Source organism: Manacus vitellinus, unplaced genomic scaffold, assembly GCF_001715985.3.
Source record: "Manacus vitellinus isolate BGI_N305 unplaced genomic scaffold, ASM171598v3 scaffold_47_pilon, whole genome shotgun sequence".
Classification (NCBI taxonomy): Eukaryota; Metazoa; Chordata; class Aves; order Passeriformes; family Pipridae; genus Manacus; species Manacus vitellinus.
The window spans coordinates 2,332,934-2,352,500 of NW_021940585.1; the positions used below are offsets into that span (position 1 = coordinate 2,332,934).

The 19,567-nt window shown below is 55.8% G+C and overlaps 1 protein-coding gene across 1 annotated transcript; it reads right to left on the bottom strand.

Annotated features, from left to right (window-relative positions):
- Positions 1-862: 862 nt before the first annotated feature.
- On the bottom strand, positions 863-18,881 carry TAFA3 (TAFA chemokine like family member 3). Its single transcript, XM_029962545.1, has 6 exons — positions 18,852-18,881; positions 12,747-12,831; positions 12,371-12,489; positions 4,511-4,660; positions 3,457-3,581; positions 863-2,146 (listed from the first exon to the last, which is right to left on the bottom strand). Exons 3-6 carry the CDS (start codon positions 12,486-12,488, stop codon positions 2,135-2,137), a joined length of 405 nt encoding a protein of 134 aa, XP_029818405.1. The 5' UTR covers position 12,489; positions 12,747-12,831; positions 18,852-18,881; the 3' UTR covers positions 863-2,134.
- Between the last annotated feature and the right edge of the window lie 686 nt (positions 18,882-19,567).

Consider the following 19,567-nt stretch of genomic DNA (forward strand, 5'->3'; position numbering starts at 1 on the left):
CAAGCATTGAAAACACAGAGTGGAAATGTGGAGGACCAGGAGCTGTGGCAGCAGCTTCCTTCCCTGGCTGCTCAGGAGTCAGAGACAACCCCAGCAGTCCTGCAGGCTGCAGCGCTTTCCTCTGAAAAGCATTTACCTGCCAGGAGGGGAGCAGCGATTTTCCTTATTTGTGTACTCTGATGGCGTGATAGCAGCGAGGTCAGCACTCAGCAGAGACACCAAGGGGCTATTTCCTCACTAAACTCTGGATTGCAGTAAGTGAAAAATAAGCGTTGAGGGTGGCTATTATGCAGGCAATAAAGTGTTTCTGTATCAATGTAGGAGTCACGCTCGACGCTTCCGCAGAGTGGATCCTTCACATTATGAGCCAACTATGGAAATGCTCAGCCAAGCAGGGATGCTCCCAGCTGCAGCCCGGTGTTTGCTACTGGAAATAACAGATTTCCACTCTGCATTCAGCAGCCTGGGTTCTTGGAAGGGACAGGACTCCAGGTGGGGACCTCACAAACACAGTCTGGGCCTGGGTAGGGGTGGCATCATCTGTGGGGACATGGCACTGCAGCAGTGGGAGCTGCCACACCAAGGAGAAGGGGCAGGACAGGAGAAGGGACAGGACAAGAAAAGCTCTCAGCAGATCATCCTGGAGAAATTAATGCTCTTTTCTCTAGGATCACTATAACCTAATCCACCTTTTGCTGGCCACAACAGGCTTCCAGCTCTTTTCCAGAGCCACCCTTGCATGAACTGGTTGGGATTGGAACAGGCAGGGCAGAGTCCCCAGCACGTCTGCCTCAGATCCAGTGGGCATGAGAAGCACTCTCAGAGCCTCCCTCAGCTGCTGAGTGAAAAGATCCTTTGCAGAGATTAAAATGAATTTATTATTTCACATTCTGGTATATACATCACATCTGGAGCGGGTACTACATACCCCGTTACAAAAACGTCCCAATAACGAGTCCCACTCGTGCCAGGAGGCTGCACCACACACCAGTGACCCTGGCAGTGCCATGGCCTCCCACAACATCTCCAGCCCCTCCCGAGCCAGCTTGTCCCTGCATGGGCCACAGATCGGGGCTGGAGGTGTTGACCCCACACCCCACAGTCCCGGGGTCCCCAGCCCTGCTGACACTGGGGGCACAGAGCTCGTGTCCTCTCCCCCTCAAGCTGCTGCACCACGGGAAATGGTGTGTCCTGGAGAAGGTCACGAGCTCAGGGCCGGGAGATGGTACATTTTCCTTTATTTTGGGTTAATGCAATAAAACCTGGCTGGGTCTGGGGCCCTGGCTGGGCATCTGCAGGCAGAGGGGGCTCCCCCGCACACGACTCTGGAATTCGATTGCAAACACAAGCAGAAACTCGGTGCCTGGGACTCGCACGGTGGAAAACATTAAATTTGCAGCCTGATTAATGCAATTACCGAGGAAGGAGAAACCAGCAGCATGCGCCATGGAGACATCTCACCATCCCCGGGGTACTGACGGGGTGTCACACACCCCCTGGCCACGCTGCCACATCTGCCACAGGCAGGTGGAGGGGCAGGCAAAGCCCAGTGCTCCGAGGGCAGAGCAGTCCCCAGTGACCTGGGACCAGGCTGGAGCTCAGGGCCTGCTCCTGGGAACCCCCCGGGCCAGGAGCTGGGAGCCACATGGAGGAGGATCTCACACAACCATTGACTTCCCAATTCCTGCCAGCAACTCGGATTCAGCGTCTTGGGAGATGGGGAAAGGCGACTCACAGCAATGATTTCAGCTATTCGGAATAAAGCCCATTTTGGGGGCCCGCTGCCTGTCTGTCCCTGTATGGTCAACAGCTCTTACATGGCTGGAGTATTTGATTTAAGAGGATTGGAGAACAAGCCCATTTCTTGGTTGGTGAACGTGTCCACAGAGGAGGAGGGGACCGTGGAGAGACAGGAGTCTGGCAGCTGTGCTGGGGTCCCTGCCTGCAGCCCCCGGGGCAGCCGGGGCTCAGCGGATGCTCTGGTCTGGTGGTACCTGTCACGGTCCTGCCAGCGGGCACAGGATGGCAGCCCTGGATCATCCCACCTCCACAGGCACCAGGACACGTCCTGCTGCTCACAGGAGCACCAGGACCCACGCCGAGGCTGGTCAGTCACTGCCGCGCTGCACGGGGGCTATCGAGTGACCTGTGGAGAGCAGGAGAAGTCACCCAACACATCCAGCTGGCTCCCCACCCAGGAATTACCACCAAACAGCCTTAAGAGGTGAAAATAAGATTTGATCTTTACGTTCATTTAGCGGGGTGGTCGTTCCAAATGTCACCTTTGTGCGCCCCATGCTCTGGCTGCAGCTCCCACTGGGGTCTGTCTGCAGAGGGGACTGTAAGGTGCAAATCCAGCCCCTTGGCACCATTCCAAAGTGACTGAAGTCACCCAAAGTCCCTTTGAAAACACAGGTCTGCGTTTCCAAACCGCTGCCTCCCTAAGGGAGGACAAGGGACCCAAAAGGGGTGATGGGAGGATGGCCATGGAGGGCTCTGCTGGATGAGGGAGGAGAGCAGAACCTCCAGAGTGGACCAGGAATAGTCCCAGTGAGAGCCCAGGACAGCAAATCCAGAGCAGAGGCTTTGGGCAATGTTAACAGCTGGGGGAAACCAACCAAACAACAGTAAAATGAGAAAAAGACAACGAGCTCAATGTGGTGCTGCAGTTACTGGTCAGTGATGGATGCATGGGGCTGGAGGAACCTTCTTGGATGCCCATAAAAACACTTGAGCATGAAAGTGCTTTCTGTGCAATAAAATAATAGCAGTAATGAAAAAAACCTCAACATTGCTTAATACGATAATTTTATGGCAGGGGATGTGGGGCGAGGAAAACGAAAGCATAAGGAATAATTACACTCAACACAAGGAACAATGATTACAAAATTATGCAACTGATTAACCATGGCATATATGTAATTACTAATGAGTTTGATAAAATTTTAATTACACCTTGTTCTTTGGGGCATTCAGCAAGCCATGAAAATAATAATCATGTAGTGCTCTGTCACAGATGATTGCCTCAGACAGGGAGTGGGGACGGAGTCAGGGCTGTGCCACTGGGGTGGGATGAGCAATGTGTTGCCCTGGAGCAGTGGGAGGTGCTGGGGAGCAACCAGGACACCCTGGGATGGTGGAGACACCCCTATATGTCTGATCAGGGGCTGAGGCACCCAACATCCTCCTCACTGAGCTTCCCAGTGGGAATTATTAATTGGCAAAGCCACGGGACCCACTCAGGGCTGCGGGAGCCCCGCCAGCCCCTCCAGCACTGGTGACAACCACACAGCCCAGATCCTCTGCTCTGCTTTGCACCCACACCAAACAGTACCTGCCCTGGAGGAGCCACAGTTCTCCCACAGAGAACTCCTCTGGGGATGCTTTCCTGGGTTTTGTTTGCTCCAGGCTGGGGAAGGCACAGCCAGGCTTTCCCCCCACCTGCCTGGGACGTACCTTGGTCGTCTTCACCTTGTTGCCGCTGCTGCAGCTCCAGCCCGAGAGGTCGGGCAGCACCTTGCACTCCTCCCCGTCCAGGCACGGCTCCATCTGGCACCACCACTTCTGCAGCACGATGGAGGCTGGGGGAGAGGAGGGGTCAGTGGCTGGGCTGTGACACGGGGCATGGGGGCCAGCCCTGCCCAGCTTTGGGTGATGGCAGGAGGTGCAGCCCCTCTCTCCAGCACAGCTCAGGTCGAGAAGCCTCGGTCAAGGAGCTTCGGTCAAGGAGCTTCTCATCACCTCCTGGCCTTGCCTGACCCAACTGCTCCACCTGCCTCGGGAACACCCTGTTTTCTCTCACCACCCCAGATAAAAAGCCTTATCCTCATTCCCAGTGAGAGCAGTGCTGTTCAAAAACCCAATTTAAGCTCCACCTACAGAGCAAAGGGACTGCCTCCTGCCACTCTGGTCTATCAGGCTCTTGCAATTCATGCCTCCACCCAGAGCAGGCTCCCCTATATTTGGGAATAAGGACACTTGAGCTGTTGGGGACAACAAGAGCCTTCCCTGTCCACTCATCCTGTCATTTCCTGGTGTTGTACACAAGTGCACTCACAGGGCACCAGCTGCCAAGGGAGTCAATACTGCCCTGGCAGGGGCTGCTGCTGCTCCTGACGGTGATGGCATGTGATGGCATTCAATAAAACATACACAGCTTGAGTTCTGCTTAGTGCTCCTCGCAGGTGATGGTGCTGCACAGCTGGAGTCACATCCCTGCCTCTGGCTGTGGCAGCACAGTGAGGAGACATGCAGGGATCGATGCTGCAGTGCCTGGTCCCAGTGCAGTGATCCTGGAGCACCATAACCAGCACACAGCCTGGGGCAACACAGCCATGCCAACAGAGAATGTCTCCAAGATGCTCCCTCTTCCCCAGTGCTCTGCTGAAGGATCCCTGGGCAGGTCCCATCTGTTAATCCCAGCGCCATGGAAGCTCCACAGCAGCCTGACAGTCTAGGAGGATGCACTCAGGAGTTGCATGGGATGGGGCTGTGGCCGTGGGGTACTCACCATCCACACAGGAGGGAGCTGCCCGTGTGGTCCCTGCCACCTGCCCCGGGAAGCAGGAGCATTTCACCGTCTGGGAGCGCTCCTCGATCTTGTTCTTGTTGCAGCACCGGTGAGCTGCGATCACCTCACACGTGCCGGGCTCCACGTGCACTGAGGGAGGAGAAACAGCCACTGTCAGGCCCTGGAGACCCCAGGACACCTCCTGCCCACCCCCCAGGCAGCACTGCCAGTGCATGCCATGACCAAGGCATCGGGAGAGACCGGCGTGGGCAGTGCTGTCCCAGCCTCTGGAATCTCCCTGGGGCTGCTGGTGACATACAGGCACTGAGCACAGCATCTCCCCAGCCCACCCCTAAGGAGAAGCACTGGTCCTGCCCCACACCTCCTGCATCTGAGCTCTCACTCCTAACAGCCCTCACACCCACCCTTACCCACCAAAATTCATCCCCTCTCGCCACGGCCAAGCCAAGGGCTTTATTGAAACTAATGAGCACGTTAGCTAATTGCAGCTGATAATGAGATGCACTTTGCTCTACAAGGGAGGACGGTGCATTGTGCTGCTTTTGGCTTCAAGCAGAGCACCACCACCTCTGACCCTCCAACTACAACCAACACCTTCGTCTCGTCATCACCCACCATCCTCAGGGTGGAGGAGGAAGGATCAGGATGGTGTTTCTACCCTGCAGGGACAGACAAATGTCATGGTGTTCATCAGCAACCCAGGCTGCTCTGCTGCTCCCCCCTCCCACTGCCATTAAAATATTAAGGAAGAAAGAAAACTACTGAGCTGGCTGATCACCCCTGGGATGGGGGTTTCGAGCTGGTCAGCATCACGAATCAATGCCTTGGCTGGGTAATGGCCCACACAGGCACAATGCAAATCAGCCAAACAGGGCTGGAGGGATTTCATTCCCACGACCCCAGAGATCCCTGCAGGTCCTGCTTAATGAGCACTGGAGGAGCAGTGCAGAGCCAGGCAGGGACATCCCCTGGGTCACCAGGAACAGGGTTTTATTCTGCAGCCAGTGGGAGCCAGGCTGGGTGGAGGATGGGGAAGCTGCATTCCTTCAGTGTGGCATCCCAAAATGAACGAAGGTGATCAGGTGTCAGGGTGTCAGACCTGGCTGCTCCATGCCCTCAGGACACCTTCCACATCCCAGAGTGCAGGCATGAGCCCTCAGGAGAGCCACTGGAGGAAAGGCTTGGGAAGGGGTGCAAGCAGGACAGGCAATGCCCACACAGGCACAATGCAAATCAGCCAAATGGGGATGGAGAATCTTCATTCCCATGACCCCAGAGACCCCTGCAGGTCCTGCTTAATGAGCACTGGAGGAGTGAAGTGTCCTGATGCTGGTGCTGCTGGCACAGGTACCAGTGAGCACAAGCCCACTCTCTGCCCTCTCCCAGCACACTCAGCTCCAGCAGTCACTCTGACCCATCCTGTGTTTGCCAGCCTCAGCCTGTCCATCCAGCCTCAGCTTCACCCCTGGCCACTGTTGGAGGGTCCTGCTGGGGGTCCCAGCCACCCCCAGCCACATGAAGTGAGGGGGACCAGGGGCAGCTGACCTGTGTCACAGCAAGTGCCCCCGTGGGTGCCCATCACATCCCTGTGCTCACCAGCAAACACTGCCCGGCTTCCAGGAGCTTTTGGAATGCGGACACTTCACCTCCCCAGGGAAAGCTGAGGGAAATGGGATATCTCCCCGTGGTGCTGAAGGAAATCCCTTTGCCTTGCAGCCACGTTTTCAAATCCCTGCTGGGAAATGATTGTCCAAGTGCAACCTCCTGGCTTACAAATAGCTGTGCCAGCTTCCAGCCAAAGCATTCCTTGCCCTTCTCCTGTTCCCACCATGTCCAAGTGCCAGATGGGAGACGAAGGGCAGGATGTGAGGAGCTGCCCCCAGACACACCTCTGTGCCCTGCACCCCCCAGCACACGGGCAGGACAGGCCACGCAATCACCACAGCTTTAATTTTCTTTATTTATTGTTATTTCACGGTCATTTGCTTTTAATGCACCATCGCTTTCATTTATGCCCATAATAATTACACAATTATCTATCCTGGAATATTTTGTAATAGCATCTCTGGCCATAAATTTTATCTTCCCTTTGAAATGCCATAACAACTCAGCTTTAATAATAAATTCCATTCTTTTTGCATGCAGAAATGGTAGACCTCGGTGGAAGCGAGAAGGAAAGCAACTCATTAATGAACAAACGTGACTGTTATGCTCTGGTGTTATGTTTCATGGGCTTTTTCAGATAATCTGAGGTAGAAACAGAGATCCTTGGCTTCAGCTGCCTGTGAGCCCACATTCCCACCATGCTGTGGTCCGGGACCACAAGGAGTCACTGTCCCACCCTGCACACCCCACCAGGGGGTTTTACACCCTCCAGCCTCAGTGCTCACACGGAGTTGTGGTTTTGACTGGTTTTTAGAAAAGCTTCATTAGCAGAGCTCTTCCCAGGAGGGCTGCCCAGGCGACCCCTCTGCTCCCTCGCACTCCTGCTCTCCGGCTGCTCATTTTCAGCTAATTTAAAAAGGTTCAGCTGAGGGAGAGCCAGGCAGAACTGAGAAATCGCTCATTACAGCCATGCAATAGGAGTTTGCTAACGTGCCAAAGCCCTTTTAATTTGCTCAAAAAGGTGCAGCTCAGAGATAAAGAGAAATTTTCCTCTCCTCTGCCTCACTGCAGCTGGCTGAGCACAGGGCATGGTGGTGCCAGACTCACAGGCTTGGAGCCTCTGCCAGGGAGGAGCTGCCTACACAGAGCACCCTGCCTGGGCCAGGCACCCCACTGCCCTGGCACAGCTCCACAGCTCCCTGGCACAGCCCTACAGCCTCCCTGGGCATGCACAGCCCCACAGCAAGGGCACTACTGATGGCAGAGCTGGGGGAGCAGCACGAAGCCCCAGGAGCCATCCTTCTCTCAGGCCATGAAACACTTCCATGTGCCTAAAGGTCTTGGAATTGTAGAATCACAGAATGGTTTGGATTGGAAGGGACACTAAAGCCCACCTCGTTCCACCCCCTGCCATGTGCAGGGACACCTCCCACTAGCCCAGGTTGCTCCAAGCCCTGTCCAAACCTGCCTGCGGACACTTCCAGGGATGGGCAGCCACAGCTTCTCTGGGCAACCTGTGGCGGGACCTCCCCACCCTCACAGGGAAGAATTTCTTCCTAAAATCTACTGTAAATCTCTCATCTTTTAGTTTAAAACCATTACCTTGTGAGCATCCAACATCCTGCCCTGGGGCACAGCGACAATGGAGGTTTGCCCACTGCCCAGACCCCTCCCGGTGCATCCCCTTCCCAGGCATTTGAGCAGGGGTGACATTCCCGCGGGAAGAGCCATCCCACCTGGCACGAAGCACCCCAGCTCCTGCACACCAGATTCACCCCCTTTCCTGCCCCTCGCTGTGGATCCCGAGAGCCGAGCGGGCTCAGGGGTTGGGCGGTGGCAGCTCCCGCTGCTCGGATGTGCTGATCCCCGGGATGCCAGCAAGAGACGCTGCTGTCTCCTCGCTGCAGAGGGGCTGAGCAGCCCCCGTGCCGAGGGATTCCAGCAGGAGAGCGGCGCCGAGGGCTTCCCTGCCACGCTGGGCTTTCATGTCCCACGCCCGGCAAGCACAAGCAGAGGGGCTGAGCCCACGTGCAGCTCGATCCATGGGCTCCAGAGCTCCCTGCAGCTGCCTCTCCTTTTGCTGAGCAGCAGGAAACTTGGAACAAAACGCGGATCAGATGGATGGTGTGTTTAACACCAACAGCAGGAAACCCCCAGAGAGCCTGGGATAAGTTCCAGAGCTTCTGGCACACTTCTCCCTCCCATTTAACTGGTATTTCCCCACTGGAACCATTTTTAGAAAAAAAAAAACCACCTTATCTCATGGAACCATAAAAGAATTGTAAGAGAGCAGGGCTTTTGAATCCTGCATGCAAAAATAAAATAAAAATGGTGTCCTGCTCTGGCTGACCTTTAAGTGAGCAGCAGAACATGGGTTTTTATGGCATAACCTCAAATGACACATTTTGAGTGTCTCGGGGAGCGTGGGCACAGCTCCACATGTTCAGTATAAAACACTGCTCTGCTTGCTGGTAGAGAGCTGCAAAATGAAGAGAAGTTGGATGCATGTGAGTGCCAGGCAATGCCCAAACCCCTGTGTCAAACCCCCTCCTCCTGGAAGTGTCCAAGGCCGGGTTGGATGGGGCTTGGAGCAACCTGGTCTATTGGAAGGTGTCCCTGCCCGTGGCAGGGGATGGAACAATATGAACTTTCATGTCCCTTCCAACCCAAACCATTCTGTGATTCTGTGATATGGTTCTCCTGGGCACTGAAATGCTGTTAAAGGGGTGTGGGTGTCCCAGGTGGGGCTGAGCAGCAGGGAGAGGCAGGACCTGGAAGGAGGCAGAGGATCCTGTCCCTGGTGGGCTCTGCTCAAGGGTGGCACAGCCCTGGGGGCACCAGGAATGGAGCAGATCATGGGCAGACCCGGGCAGCCAGCGGTGTGAGTGATCTGTGCTCCGCACCCTGCAACAACTCCACTACTAATATTCACTAAATAATTAAAGCCTTAAAATCACTACTGCCTTAGATGCATGTATTATTTAAGAGGGCTTTGGAGAGAGGCAGCCTTGTTTTTATCGCTCATTATCACCACATTTCTGTTGGGATTTTTTCGCTCTTGTCACCTCGAGACTGCACATCACACTCTGTCCCCACGTGTGTGAGTGTGTGCACATCCATGAACTGCTCCTGCACATCCCATCACTCCACACTTGCAAGCAGAAGTCCAAACTCCTGGGCTTGTGCTGAGAACAGCTGGGAGTGTTCTGACATTGTGTGACAAGGACACCCTGCAGCTGGGGATGCAGCTCCCAACACACAACCACCCATCCCCCCGGTGCTGAATGGTGATCCCACACCCACCTTGTCTAGGAAGGGTGAATTAGGACAATATTCCACCTTCATGTAAAGGCTGCATGGGACAGAGGAACCAAGGCTTCTCCAAGTGAAGCATCTCATAAGCAAAAGCCACAGAGCTGCTGCCTTCCCTCCGAGCAGTGCTGACCAGTAAATCCCTCTTACAACCCCATCAGAAACTGGTGCTGTTCTTTCATCCAGAAAACCTCATTTCCCAAAAGCTGACTAAATGCCTTTACTTCTGCTCCAGGTTGAGCAACGAACATGGATAAAAGCGAAGACATCACTTTGATTATCAGTTTTAGAGGGGTTCAGTAGGAAGTGCTGGGGCCACCTTTGTGGGAGCTGGAGCCAGACAGCCCAGCCTTGTTCATCACAGAGACCTCGCCACGTTACACGGGGGATTAAACTGCTGGTGAATCATTCCTCACTGAGGAGTCTCCTATTCCATTTCCAAACGACTGTGCTTGGTTCCTGTGGCTCTTTAAACCCAACCACACTCCCCAGGAAGGACTGCTCTGCTTGGGCACAGCAGCATCTCCACATGGGGTGGGCACAGGGGGGTCTCAGGCACACGGTGTGATTTTTGAGGCTGTCCTGTGCAGGGCCAAGAGTTAGACTTGATGCCTGTGGGTCTCTTCCAACTCAGGGTATTCCATGATTCTACCATCAGACCTTACTGCCACAGCCCAAATGTGGTGGCAAACAGAGGGTCTGCAGGTGGGCTCTCTGTTCAAGAAATTCATAAGTTTTCTGGGCTCTGAAACCTTGCAGTAACAATTAGAGCCCTTTCTCTATTATTGCTCATTTTAAGTGGCTTTAGCTGTGAATAAAGTCAATGCTCTAATGGGCTGAAAGCTCTTGATGTGTGTGTCCATCAGCACCTCTGACTCTGGGGGTCTCAGGCACTGGTGACACAGAATTCCATACAGAAACAGAACTGCAGCTTCCTTGGACACAAATGTCACTGCCACCAAGGATGCAGCGTTATGGAAGTGTGTTTCAAACATAACATTCTCCAAAAACTGTCCCAAATGAAGCAAAAGCACAGGAAAAGAAAAAAAAATAGGAAAGGAAAGGCCATGAACTTGGCAAGCAGAGCAAGAATTCCTGGTTTGAGTTCATGGAAACACAGCCCAGGAGAGGAGGCAGCCACGGAAGGTTCTTACAGTGCCAGGAAAGCAGGATGGGCAGAGAGAAACCGTGTTCATACAGACATAGGGTGGGGTCAAAATTTTAAGTGCTTACTCCTGGTCTGCTCTCTTTGCTGTGGATTAGATTTTTCCTGAATAAAAAGTACAGGGTTTGGTCCACTGTGGTTAAGTCTGTGTGAGTGAAAATTCCCCAGCTCTCTGCCTGCTGGCACGTGAGTCCCTGAGCCTGGCTGTTCATGGACGAGTGAGATTTATACATAATTCACACCCCAGCAGTACACTTGGGCATCTGCACTTCAAACCTGGGTGAGCTGCTGCTTTATTAATGCCAGGTCTGACTCTTCCCTGAAGAAGCAGCTCCTTGCAAATTGATCCCGTGGTGGAGTGGGATTCTCTGGCACTGGGATTGGGCAGGTTGGGTGAACACCTGGCTGTCAGCAGTGCCTGTATCCCAGGGACTCCTGAGCCAGTGCTGTAAAGTCATCCCAAAAATAAAATTAGTTTTTCCCAGATCAGAATCACAGAATAGTTTGAGTTGGAAGAGGCATTAAACCTCATCTTGTTCCACCCCCTGCCGTGGGCAGGGACACCTTCCACTAGCCCAGGTTGTTCAGAGCCCTGTCCAACCTGGCCTTGGACGCTTCCAGGGATGGGGCATCCGGGGTTAGGAGGAGGGAAAGGCAGGTATCTGCTGCCTGGCTGGGTGAGGGAGTCACTCTGGAAGAGGCGTTTTGGTTTTAAACAACGTGGTTGGGGATTACAGGATTAGAACTGCTTTAACTGTCAGGCAAAAATGACAGAAATAGGACAGGGTTAGGTGTGGGGTCAATCAAGAGCACGAGTGGTTTCAAATTAACCCTTAAATGCCCTTTCCAGACTGAGGCACAAGAGGCAGACAGTGGGTGCCCCAGGATCACTCCAAGTGTTTGTCTCTGCTGCCCAACTGCACAGCCCTGCCAGCAACACCAGTAGCACCAGTGACACCAGTGCCCACCCACCCACACGTCCTCCCACCATGCACCCAAGGAATCTCCAGCCCTGGACCACTGGGTCACCACCCTGGCATGGCCCATCAGGCTCCTGCACCAGGCAGGATGGGCACAAAGGGCTGAGCATGACTCCTCAGCTGCTTCCCTTCTCCAGACACAAACATCAGCCACAAGTTCACACAACCCCTCCAAAAAGTCACTTCCATGGCACAGAGGAGCATTCCAACACACACACACAGAGGGAGAATCTCAGATCCACAGCTGGGAATAACAAATGAACATTCCAGAGCCAAGACGATGCTTTCCAGCAAGACTTTCAGTCCTACATCACTTTATACTTGTTCTGCCTTTCAAGATGATCTTTGCAACCAGGGGGATGAAAATTTGTATTTCTAACAAAAGCCTGAGGTGGAGACTGTTCATTGCATAACAAGTGGGGTTTGTGACTCTCATTGCACCTTGGATGGAAAGATTTACGTCCACAGCTCACAGACCAAGAATCACCTCAGTAATCACCTGAATATACAGATGTATCAGATGTACCCATGGGTCATCCTGTGTGTCTCAGATTTTGCTACAGACATGAAGCAATTCGCTTTTCAGCTCCTAAGACCAGCCAGACTCACCAAACCACAGGTTTTAAATGCCTCATATCGGGTATCCACAAGTCCTAACTCCAAGGAGCAGCTTTACTGGCCTATGGCTCCATGTTCCTGCCTGTCTCCAAGGAGCAGCCCAGGGAGTTTCCTGCACACACAGGCACTCCAAGTGCAAATCCCACGTCACTCTCCTACCTGAATGGCTTCTGTGATGATGGGTGGAGGCCAGTGTCAGTCGTCCCCACAGCGTGGTAAGGCAGAGAGTGAGCACGAAAACCCATTTGCTCAGGCTCTGTATGTCTCTCTCACTCATTCTACCAAAAAGAAGAAGGAGGAAGAGGGGTGAGGAGGGCTGGGAGGTGCAGCCCCACTCATCAATGCTGATGCACACGGCGGTGCAGCCACTGAACATGCAGGGACTGGGGTGTCCTGGCTGTGGGGACACGGCCCTGGGAGAGGAAGGGATTCACCCACCACCCTCAAATGGGCTCGAATTTCATCAGCAGCCCAGGCCACTGCAGCAGGACAGAAAGAAAACCCACCAGCAGTAGCACAGGTGAGTGATAGTTACCTTTTACTGGGGATTCACGCTCACATCTGCGCATCTGCCAACCTCAGGTGGGTCAGGTCTTGGCCAGGGGCAGACATCAGCGCATCTGAAAGGAGAAAGAAGGACATGGGCAGTGATACTTGCTGTCAGTGTGAACCACCGTGTCCCTGGGAGTGGCTGGGGACACCTTGGGCTTGACCAGCCCCACTTCAACCAACACACCCCCGGGTGGCCATCACACACACCGAAATCTCTCAGGAGCCCAGCCCCTAACCCTGCTCGCCCCTCTGAACAGCAGCAGCAGGACCCATCCACTGCAGCAGAGCTGCTCCAGGTTTTTACTGTTGAAAGCACAAAACCAGGCCCTTTGTAGTAGGTTATTAATGCAGATGACAAATACCACACACAGACCCCGAGTGTGTGGGAAGAGCCAGAGTAAAATCAGCAGCGAGCAGTTCCAGGCTCCGCCTTTTCCGTGCGTGGTCACACACCCACACTGCCCTCGTGTCACCCAGGTCCCTTGCAGTGATGCCCAAGGTTTGGCACTTGCAAACCACTTGCTGACAGACAGATGGATGGACTGATCATGCTGGATCTCCTGGGGTCAGCACCACTCAGGGATCTGAGAAATAGGGCAGCTGATGCTTGGTTGGATACACACAGCCCGCAGCAGCTCCAGAACCTGCAGCCCAGTGCTCTCCTCTCCCAGCACATCATTTTCTTCTGGGGCTGCTTCTCCTCTCAGCACAGCTGCCAGGTTCATGCAACCACACACTCACACTGCATCCATTACCTCTGGACACACCAATAACCTCCCTTGGCACCTCTGTGCACACCAGGGCACTGCACAGGCACACCCCCTCCCACCCCACACAGGGTGCGCCGGGAAGGAGCCGAGTTTTACATCGTCTGGAGCCCTTAGGGGAAAATGTAAATCCCCAAAGAGTTGGTATTTTACTGTCGACTGCTCTAAATATGTTTTCTGCACTATTTACAGCCACAGCCCTGCAGGTGGGAACAGCTCTGGGGCTCCACAGGCAGAAGCACTTGACAGCGACGTCACCGCTCGGCGTCTGCCAAGTGACGTGGAGACCTCATGGCCTTGGTTATCACCTGCTGGGGTCTAACCAGGTCCAGAGCAAACTGAGTCCCCCACAAAACTTTAGTGCTGGATCATAACTCATAACATGAAGGGGATGATGCTCAGCTTGGGGAGAGCTGCCAGGATCAGCAGCCCCTGCCCTGCGCCAACCTCGCACCCACGGTCCCCTCCATGGGCAGCACAGGGTTCCAGCAGTGCAGCAGACAAACCCACACCTCTGAGGGAAGAAATCTTCATTTTTGAACCATCCTCTAAATTTCTATCCACTCTGGACCACGAGACAGTGAAACAGTAGCTCTAATGAAGAGCCAGAACACAACGCGCTGACATTTTTAATCAAAACAAAGTGATTCGAGGTGGTAAAAAGGGCATTTCTTGTTTTGAAGCATTTCAAAATGAATTGTCCTGTTTTAAACTGACATTTCAAAATGAAAAATGCTTCATTCTAAATTGTTGATTTAAAGTGATATTTTCCACTTTGATTCTCCCATCTGGAAAAAAAAAATAATCCGAAAATGTCATCAAAAATGCTGACATTTGCCCAGAAAAAAAAAGGAAAGGTATTTTGACAAAAACACATATTTTATGCTAAAAAAGAAATTAGAGGTAAGGAAATGCTCCTAATTAATGCTGTGGGATGGTCGGTTTGGCCAGGAGCAAACAGGAAAGTGGCTGGGAGCATCTTGCTCACTGTCCTGGCTCCATCCCTGCCCACTGGGTGACAAGGGACTGATCCTGCTCCAACCCCTCTGTTGCCAGAATGAATCCAGGATGGGTCAATACGCAAGAAAACCTCGAGGTGATGTGATGAGACTGTGAGACTCCCTCAGGTAAACCCCTGTTTAGGTGATCTCCTGCACTCCAGCAGAGTCTTCGCTGCATGAGGCTTCTCAGAGGGGGATCATACAACAGCCAGCACTGTTGGAGTTCCTTTGGAGACATGACAGCCTACTGTGTAAATATTGATGCCAGCTTAAAGTGTGCACTATTTGCTCAGTGACAAAGTAAACAGCTCTCCTGGAGCTGCTCAGCCCTCCATGTGAATCCAGAGACAGCTCTGCTGCATCCAGCCGGGATCAGGGCATGTGTCCCCCCACCCTGTGGGCACCCCCCCAGCCATGTCATGCCAGGGAGGAGCTGTGCCCCAGCTGGGATGTGCACACAGCTGTCCTGCCCCACCCCGGGGCACACCTGGCAGCCCAGATGTGAGGGCTGCCAGCCAGCCTCTGCATTTCTTGTGACGGCGAGTCCCCGACGATCATCCCACGTGCCTTTCAGCGGAGCAGTCGGGCTCACATCAGGACACCCCACTCTCCTGGCTGCTGCTCCAGCTCTGGCTGCCCCTTCATGCAGAGAGCACAGCCCCGAGCCCCACAGCCCACACCAGAGCCCCTCTGGAGAGCCTGGCCTCAGCTGCTGCCCATGGGACCCTCCAGCCATGTGAGGTCTCCAGGGGATATCCCTAAACCTCTCAGCCGGACAAAAACCAAGCGCCCCGCTGGCTGCTCCCATCCCACACAGGACAGGGACACGCTCCCAGAGCAAGCTATATTTAGCTCGGAAAGGCTGAGCTGTTTGTTGTAGCCAAGGAAGCATAAATAAATCACGTTATCAATAATGCAGCCTGCACTGTCCACAGCACATTCCAAAGGGAAGCCGCCACGAGGAGAGGAAGGAGCCGCTCCGGCGGCCGGGAGAGCGCAGGGGGCTCAGGGGAGCACGAGGCTGAGAGGTGCCACCCTGGTGTTCCACCCTGGCACAGGCACTCAGGGCTCCCACTCATGCCCAAACTCCCGTCAGAAAACACATCTCCGCAGAAACTGCTGTTTTGACAGTTGTCAACCCCCGGCGTCGTGAGATTCCAACTACAAATGTTTGGTCTGACTCGAGATTTTTCAGCCTGGAGTGTCAGTTTGAAATGAAGAGTGGCGTTCTGGCACGTCAAAGCACTTAATTTTGATTGAAAGTATCAATATTCTCCATTCTGTTACGTTCCGTTTGGAATTTTGTGGGATTTTTCATTAAGATTTTTTAGGTGCTTTTGCCTTTCAGGTCTGGGCTGGGACCTGAGGTAACTGCCAAGTGCCCAAATCTCTCAGAAGATCAAACTCAGCTGTAACCAGGGTGGTAAGAGATGACATTTCCTTTGTGTGGGCCAATGTCCCTCCCCATAGGCACACGTGGGCACGGGCCACCACCCACACCGGAGACATATTGAGGTCTCCCAACACAGAGACATCCTGAGAGCAGCTCCATGCTGTCCTCCCAGACCCTGACCACTCCACCTGTCACAGCACCTCTGGATTTTTCCCTCTTCCTTCATTAAATCCACACGTGGAACTGCCACCCTCCAGCCAGGACTGCTCTGTGCACAGCTCGCTGGAGCACAGCCCGCGCCCCACGGTGCTAATGAGGGACTCTGTCATGCCAAATTATGCTCCAAGCCCTGCCGGTCTGGAGCATTGTTTGCAAAGGTCCATGTGAGCTGGATAATTAGAGTTAGCAGAATTCCACCCAAAAAGAAGAACGAGAGAGGTGGGGGAGGCTGCTGCATTGGCCGGGTTCTGTGCCGAGTGACACGAACCCTCCTTGCTGCAGCCCCAACCCTGTCAACCTCTGTGCACCTCTGGCCCTGCAGTCCTGCCAGTTTTCCGAGAGCTATTTCCATACTCCTGCTGTTTCAGCATTTCTTGGAACTTGGGCACCTTTGTTTGATGCTTTGACCCAGCAGAGCACAACCTGAAGGTCGGCAGTGCCAGGCAGCTCCACACCCCGGCCACAGAGCGGGAAGGAAAACCTGGCCAGAGCCCTCAGGCACAGAAATCCTCCCACACCACTGGGGATGTTATGCTGCCCATTGGAGAGGGTGATTTTATTTTAGTATTTCCCTGAAGCAAATGCCCCACTGGGCAGGATACGGGGATGGGTTGTGCACCCAGCCCGGGACCACCCTGAGCATCCCTGTCCATAGCTGGAGAACCTCAGGACAGCAGTGGCTGATCCCTCCACACAAAAGAAGGGCTGGACCCGCAGAGCTCTCTGCCTGCTCCGTGTCTGCAGGAGCTGCCCAAGGGAATGTGTCCTTCCCTCACCCCCAGGCACAGCTCTGTGGGCTGCACAACAGCCAAGGTAGAGGTGTGGAGAGGCTGCTGGGTTTCCAGGGAAGCTGGTGCCTCCTTGGAAGATCCTGACAAGCAAGGAAACACCTGGGAAAGCACAGCACAGGCTCTGGTATGGTCAGCAGCCTGGCTCAATCCCTGCTCCCTCTGCAGCTCTGAGGATGCTCCGTTAGAGGCAGAGCTGGGAAGTTGGAGCTCCCGTGGTCACAGAGCTGGGGCAGCACTGAGGGAGCTGGATGGCCCCTTGGAGCACCACTGATGGGAGCTTCATGCAGCATCTCCCACACCCTGCCACGCTCTGAGCTGCCCAAAGGCTGTACTGCTTCTCCTCAAAAGGAAAACCCCACTGCAGGGGAGCCTGGCCCAGCCCCAGAGCTCCAGGTTGAGCCAAGTCGTTTTGCACACTTCATTTTAGCTCTTCCTCAGGTCACACTGACAGCAGTCCCACCCCACAGCTGTGTTTGTGAGGGCAGCAGGAAGCATGTACCCTCTGGCCAGGCAAAGAGGTGTCAGGGGAGCACAAAGAGATGCAGAGGACTCCTTCCCCCAAATGTGCTCTCTCATCCTCTTCTCCACGCTGATTTATTTCCAGCTTCTTGTTCATTCCTCCAGCGTCTGCAGCATTTCCTTCCCAGCCAAGGTGAGCGGAAGAGTTTTTAATTCCACCCAAGCACGGGCCTGTTCCTGCTCCCTCACTCAGTGGATCCCACCACGCCACTGCCACTGGCATCTTGAAGGTCAGCTCTGCTGACAGCCAGAACCTCTGCTTCGTCCAGTGCCAGGACTGTTCCCCAGGAGTTACAACATCTCACCTGTGCAGGCTCCTTGCTGGGGTGTGGGTGCCCCAGTGCAGATCAGCTCTCTCAGGGCAAGAGCACCCACACACTGAACAGCCCCCCAAGCCTCGCACTGCAGCAAAAGGGATGGCTAATGGGCAGGAGGAGGAGACTCCTGCTTCCCTACCCGGCACCACGGCATGGACCGACTCGTGCCCTGCTCCAGAATGGGACTGGCACAGCTCACACTCTCCTCTGGGCCATTGAGCCTCCACTCGTGGGTGAGGGGGACACCTACCCTGTGTCCATCCTGTGCCCCTTGAGCCACCCCACGAGGCAGCAGAACCCCAGCGCCCCTTCCCACTCCAGCTGGGCAATGGACAGAGGCTGACTAGAGGAGCTATGGCAGAGAGGAAAGAAGCAGAGGAAGATGGAAGACACCATCCCATCCTGTCCTGCCCGAGGCTTTGGTCACACAGGCAGCTTGCACCGAAGGCAGCAGCGGTTGGGATTCACGGCCCCTTCCAGGGAGAAGGAGCATCTTTGGCTGCAGAGCTTGAGGTCTCTCCAGCCTCTCAGAATGGCGAGCGGTTTCGCACGGTGGGCAGAACCGTTTCACCGGGGCAAACAGTCCCCCTGGTCAGAGCCCCCCCCCGCAGCCAGTGGTCGGACCGGGCCCCGCCGGGTCCGAGCCCCTCCGCGGCAGATCCCCCGCCACAGGCGGGCAGGGACCGGGGGCGCCGCTGCTGCCGGAGCCACCGCTAACGGGGCTCGGGGCTCAGGGCAGCGCCGGCCGCGAGGAAACTCACCGTGGGGACCCTCCCATGCCCGCACGGGCTCCGGGGAGCCCCGGGAGGCGGACCACGGGACCGGGGCACTCGGGGACCGGGCAGCGACGTGCGGCGGCCGGGCCGAGCCGGGACCCCCGAACCGGCATCCCGGTGCCGCCGCTGCCCGCTGGCAACACCGACCCCGGCGGCTCCCCAGACCCCGGCTCCCTCTCCGGGGGCTCAGCGTCCCCTCGGAGCGGCACCGGCCGGGTGCGCGGGCCCGACGGCGTCCGGCAGCGCGGCGGGAGCCGCCCGGGGGTCCCTTCGCGCTCCCCTTCCCCAAAACTTTCCGCACGTACCTGCCGGTGCTGCCCTCGGTGCGGGCGGGGGTCGCCCGCTGCCCATGGCCGGGGGGGCGCTCCGCTGCGCCGGGGTCAGCGCCGCCTCCGCGGGCCGGTGCGCCCGGGGCCGCGGGCATCGCGCGGCGGCGGCCGGGGCGGCGGCGCGGGGCTGTTGCGGGGCTGGGCGGGGGGCGGCGGGCGCGGAGCCGAGCGGAGCCCGGCGGCCCCGTGCGCGGCGAGAAGGGGCGCAGCGCCGCCTGCTGCTTGCCGCCGCCCCGGGACCGGCCCCGCGATCCCGCCCGCCACCGGCAACCGGCTGCTGCCGCCGCCCCGGGACCGGCCCCGCGATCCTCTCCGGCACGGCTGCTGCCGCCGCCCGCCGGACCGCGCCCGCGATTTCTCCCGGCCCGGCACGGCTGCTGCCGCCGCCCCCGGGACCGGCCCCGCCGATTGCCCGGGCTGGCACCGGCACCGGCTGCGCTCCGAGGCCGCCGCGCCGCCCCGCCTGCAAGGGCGGCTGCCCCGCCCCGGTCAGCCCCGGTGCCCGTCAAGGCGGCCGGGGAGGGGAGGAACGGGCAGAGAGAGAGAGAATTTACCGGAAAAAAAAAAAATCACGGGGTGATGGTGGCCCTGTGAGCAACGAGGGGCACGGAGCGGTGCGGGGATGGACGGACGGATGGACAGACAGACACACAGACAAACTGACTGACTGCTGGCCCTGTTCCTGTGGCACT